This window comes from Atta cephalotes (assembly GCF_000143395.1).
Source record: "Atta cephalotes unplaced genomic scaffold scaffold00011, whole genome shotgun sequence".
Classification (NCBI taxonomy): Eukaryota; Metazoa; Arthropoda; class Insecta; order Hymenoptera; family Formicidae; genus Atta; species Atta cephalotes.
The window spans coordinates 442,486-447,889 of NW_012130075.1; the positions used below are offsets into that span (position 1 = coordinate 442,486).

General features: G+C 36.8%; 2 protein-coding genes across 2 annotated transcripts in view; one reads left to right on the forward strand and one right to left on the reverse strand.

Moving 5' to 3' along the window:
* LOC105617100 (ATP-dependent RNA helicase DDX42) overlaps nucleotides 1–1,941 on the reverse strand; it is a 3,652-nt gene extending 1,711 nt beyond the window's left edge. The window contains exons 1-4 of the mRNA XM_012198677.1: nucleotides 1,727–1,941; nucleotides 1,202–1,471; nucleotides 568–1,108; nucleotides 263–486 (exon numbers count right to left, since the gene is read on the reverse strand). Coding sequence (XP_012054067.1) covers nucleotides 263–486; nucleotides 568–1,108; nucleotides 1,202–1,471; nucleotides 1,727–1,941 — 1,250 coding nt within the window. The remainder of the gene's footprint in view (nucleotides 1–262; nucleotides 487–567; nucleotides 1,109–1,201; nucleotides 1,472–1,726) is intronic.
* Nucleotides 1,942–3,641: 1,700 nt separating this feature from the next.
* Nucleotides 3,642–5,404, forward strand: LOC105627921 (SOSS complex subunit B homolog). The gene is made up of 2 exons (XM_012209192.1): nucleotides 3,642–4,106; nucleotides 5,129–5,404. Exons 1-2 carry the CDS (start codon nucleotides 3,642–3,644, stop codon nucleotides 5,402–5,404), a joined length of 741 nt encoding a protein of 246 aa, XP_012064582.1.

The following is a 5,404-nucleotide window of genomic DNA, read 5'->3' on the forward strand; positions in this document are numbered from 1 at the left end:
TATCATTTGGTGCAAAACAAATTTTAAGAAGTGGATATAAGTAAAACGGTTTCTTATTAATCTCTTTCTTTCAATAATCTCAAAAACTATTTAAGATATAAAAAATGTTCTATACAGAATAAATTTTATAATAAAATTATCTCTATAAATAGTTATTTTCAAAATTTATATTTTCAAAATTATTTTTGTTTAATATTGAATTTGATACTCTCTCCGCGTTCTCTTATCAGTGTATATTATAGTATGCATTTACTCACCAAACCCCATGTCGAACATTCTATCAGCTTCATCCAGAACTAGAAATGTAACTCTAGTTAAATTCGTTGCTTTCATTTTAACTAGATCGATCATTCTACCAGGAGTAGCGACTACAATCTCTGCACCGCTTTCTAATGCTTTGCTCTGTTCCCACTTGCTGCCACCTCCATAACAACAACATACTTGAATATTGTAAACCTTTCCAAATTTCTTTGCTTCTTGATAAATCTATAAACAAATAAAAAAACATTCATGGTAAACTTTTTGGACATTCTATTATATAAGAGAAAATATAAGAGATTGTGATACCTGTTGAGACAATTCTCTCGTTGGCGCCAAAATCAAACCAATCGGGCCATCTCCAGCTTTCAATTCACGTTGATCCATAATGTGCACTAACATCGGCCAAATAAATGCTGCTGTTTTACCGCTACCAGTTTTTGCTATACCTATTATATCCCGCCCACTTAAGGCTGCAGGAATCGCCTGTGCCTGAATAGGCGTAGGCTGTGTATACTCGTTTTTACGGATAGCTTTAATCAAAGCATCGTCAAAGCCGAAATGAGCGAAACTCGTTACCGGATTTGGCGGAGATGGTCCGGATACTTTTATACCCAGAGTCTTTTTTAAATCATCGATCTGCTGTTTGCTTAAACTTGCAATTTCTTCGTGCACGTTGTAAAAGTTCTTCTCGAATGATTCATATTCTATTTCACTATGATCAATTGCAGGTAATGGATCGATCTCCTTCTTCTTCGGTGGCGCAATAGGATTTCCGTCTTCATCGTATTCAATCTCTTGATCAGATTCTTCTTGTTGCAAACCAGCAGTTGGATTTTCTTCCATATACCTTAAGGAGAAAAACAAAGATGGGGATTGTATTATATTTTATCAAAATTTTATATTAAGTATGTGTGATTAATAATATCTAATAAACTTATACCTGTAGTAACTTTCCTCATCGTCTTCTCCATCAATATCTGCCCGAAATCCTTTAGATTTATCTTCTTTACGATTATCACCACGCTGAGCCGCGTAATTGTTCCGCTTCACTTCTGCATCAATACCTGCCATGAAAGCATCCAAAGTATCCTCCTCACTATCACTGTTATCCTTCGTTGCTGATTTCTTCATCAAGTCATATGTGGGAGAACCAGGCGCGGGTATATATTCCAACGATGAAGTTGGAGGTTCGTCATCGTCTTCAAAGTATCTGAATTTAAATAGGAATCATAATGCTTAATATATATGATCTTTTTATAACATTGATTGTATTCAAAAGAAAAATATTGTTTAGCAGAAAAAGCAGCTTTGCACAACTGTTGTAAAATTGTTTTAAATATGATTGGTTTATATATTTAGATCTAATATAAAACTAATAAGGGTAAGAACTGCTTATATAAAAGTCTTATAATTGTAGCTGCTTTTTTGCAAATGCATCGTTTGTATATGAAATTATAATACTAACTCTTCCTCGGTCTTGCTGCGCTTCTTAGGCATGCCCCAACATGCAGACAAGGCATTTTCCGTAATGGCATTCATCGTGTGATAGCCTTGTTTACTCAGAGTAGAATTTGGTGGAGGTGGAGGTATGTTTGTGCCACTTCTTTTTGTTCCAGACATTTGGAAGCCACTGAAGCCGAAGCCTTTCGGCTTGTTACCACTTCCTCGATGATAACTCATTGTGTTGACTTTAACAAAATTAATGATAATTGAAGCTAATTAAAACTTTATCTCTTGTTATTGTAATTGAGTTATCTAATTAAGAGTGCTTTCCTCAGAAACAGTGATAACACAGTATAATACAGTGAATCATTTATCTTCAATTATTATTAACAAACAACAAGAATATAATAAAGTATATTTTTTATTCTGTACTAAAATTTTCTTTCCTGCTTTTGTCAAATCTCGAAAAACATCTAAGTTTTTCAGTTTAAATTCCAAAAATATATACCAGTTTAGCTATATAAAACAAATTTATAATTCAACACAATCAACACAAACATTATTCTATACTTCTTGACAATAAATAATAAAGAAAGAATGATTAGTGCCAACTATATCTCCTAAAAGAAAAACAGTTTATATTACACTGTCATCTGTCTCTTACATCTTATAATGATTCGGTCAGGATAAATGTGTTTTTCCTTTAGTTCGATATAATAATATCGCATTATCTTTCATTTTTTAAAGTTTCTGGTCCAGTTTAATTCATGTATTAGTATTCCATTTATTCTTTTATATAGCTATATAGTAAAAAGTAGAGGCAAAGAAGTGGTTGACTATATCAAACTCAAAGTAAAGACACCATCCAGTTAGAGAAGATAAATAATAATCTGCATCTCTTGTTGGAAATACTCATAAATAACCGTATACGGATAATCTCAGTCGTGCGATAAAACACAAAATTATAATTATTCTTACAGAAAACAAATTCTAAGCGATAATATTCATTTTGCATTTCATCTAAAATATTCAAACGATTAATACATGAAATAAATACAATAACAAATGAGATTAAAATCTCATGAGTAATTAATTCGAGGATCAAAGGTTAGGGATTACAGAGTCAACATCGTTATCATCGCGGAATTCATTTTGATTGGCTTCTTTTCACATTATTTGCGACGTAATTGTAGGAATCTTAACTATACGATAACTACCTGTCGTACAACGAATTCACGAATCCATTCGCAAATCTTATTTCACTGCCAAACCAGCCGAACGATAAGATTTCTGTCATGCAAAAAAAGCCACGAACTACGCGGCGTCGTTACATTCCATCCAGGGCCACCAACTGAAGCATGGAACTTCTCTTTCGTTTGATAGATGATGTTACTATCGACGATTGTCGCTGTCATCAGCGAAACGGTAGTTTCGTAGTTGCGTCACACGATGGCGTTCTAGGTGGCGCGCGCAACATGGCAGCGCGCGGCGCGCGTCGTTCTCGATGACGACGCTCTGGCTCTCTTTCACTTTGTCTGATGCTTCCGTCGAATTCGAATCGAATAATTCGATTATCTCAAGCGCGTAGATTCGAGCCAAGAAAAATCTTTCTGGATAGCACGAGCGGTACGGTTAAAAAAGCGAGAGAGAAAAATCTTTGAAGGTCTCATTTTACGGATGAGAGAGGGGCGGTGGAGGGCGGTTCGACCTACTCTACGACACAGTGTCGTCCAGTCATTGTCGGTGCTGTTTCGTGTTGCAAGAAAGCACGTCAAATCACGTCGCAGGACTCGAACAGTGTACCTCCCGTAAGGACATTCTGTTATTTTCGATCCGCCCTATACGCGCGTGTGTGCGTGTGAGTGTGTGTGTGTGTATGTGTGTGTGTATGTATGTATATATATTTGTTCTGTGCGCGTATTTTGTGGAGGGTTACGATGGAATACGTGCAGATAAAGGACATCCGCGCGGGGCAGAAGAACATCAACGTAGTGTTTATCGTTTTGGAGGTTAGCCACCCTACCATAACCAAAGAGAACCGCGAAGTTCGAACGTTCAAAGTGGCCGATAGCACCGCTTGCATGAACGTCTCCATCTGGGACGAACCTGGACAACTCCTGATGCCGGGTGATATAGTACGGCTTACCAAGGGTTATGCGTCCGTTTGGCGACAATGTCTGACCCTTTATTCGGGAAAGAACGGTGACATTCAGAAGATTGGCGAATTTTGTATGGTAATCAACGAGCAGGTGAACATGAGCGAGCCGAATCCGATGCTGGTGCAGCAGCTTGTTAATCGGGATCAAAGTGGCTCCGGCCCGCCCAGCAGCAACATCAACAACAGCATCACCAACAACGGCAATGCCAACAGTATCTCGGGTCAATCAGGACGGCAGCCTTTGGTACATAACTCATTAAGAACATCACCCGTGACGATTCCGTCGGCGAGTCAGCGCGGCACTGCGCGGCACGAATTTTTGTAATTATTTATTTCGCCTTCGGTTGAGTTCTTCTCATTGTTCTTGTATCAAATTACACTCGGGATACGTCAGTGTTTTTATATAATAATTTTATAATTTTTACAGTGACGAGAAAGATGAGTAGAGCGATCCCTCCAATATTGAATGAAGAACGCTATTTTGTGCAGCGGTTTTGTAGCTATTTTTTTTTTTAACAAGCAATGCTGGGCATTAACATTTAACGTTCCTATTTTATGTATATCAAAGCTATTTAGATATGTATTTAAATAGCAACAAGTGTAAAGTCTAAAACACAAATTAAAGGATAATGCCATGAATAGGGATCGCTTATTTTTAGCGCTTTTGTTTTAAGACATTTTAAACTTTGCACTTAATGTCGTTGTCTATTGTAGATAAATAACTTTAATATGTAAATTAAAAACATGAACTATTATTTTCCAGATACATTTGTCTGTTAAAAATATGATAAAACAGTATGCGAGACTGTGTTCTTAAATTCAATATTCAGAGGGATCGCTCTGTATCCCTCGTCTTTGCCAATTGTAAATTATTATATGAAAGTGCTGACATATCTTGAGCTAATTTGATATGAGAATAACGAATCCTTATTATAATTTTACTAAATAATTAAAATTTTTAAGTTATTTAAAACTTTTAGTTATTTATTTTATTTAGTTTAAAACATTTATTTTACAAATTATATTTCTTTTAACTATTTTTCTTATTTACTAAAAGACTAACACACTAATTAATAAAAAATATATATAAAAATATATGTCATATGAAAAAAAATATATGTTATGTAAATTAGGTAATTTAAATGTAATTATATCGAGTCTTTATAGAACATAGGAAAAGATTAATGTAACTTGAGTATCTCGCCATCTCAATAATACCAAGCACCCAGTGTATGAATGAAATAAAATATGTGCAATTTGTGGTAGGCAAGTCAAAGTAACACAACAACTCCTGGTAGCGGATCCGCGGCAAGTTCGACGACCGCAAAGAGCGGAAACGGCGGCAGTGGAGGCAGCGGCAACGGTGGCAACACCACCAGCAGCGGTGGAGGCAGCGGCGGCAGTGGCAGCGGTTCAGGACTATCCGGTACCTCGGTGCGATACTCCTCGTCGGACTCGACGACGAAGTCGGCGCCGACGACAAAGAGCAACTCGCGCGGACGCGGCGGCTACAGGAACGGCGGTCGTAGCGACCGGAGATAA

Bases quoted from the DNA above. Each gene is read 5' to 3' on its own strand.
- LOC105627921 (XM_012209192.1), top strand. From the start codon at position 3,642: ATGGAATACGTGCAGATAAAGGACATCCGCGCGGGGCAGAAGAACATC. The intron at 4,107-5,128 runs GTACATAACTCA...AATTTGTGGTAG, and splicing joins AATCAGGACGGCAGCCTTTG to GCAAGTCAAAGTAACACAAC.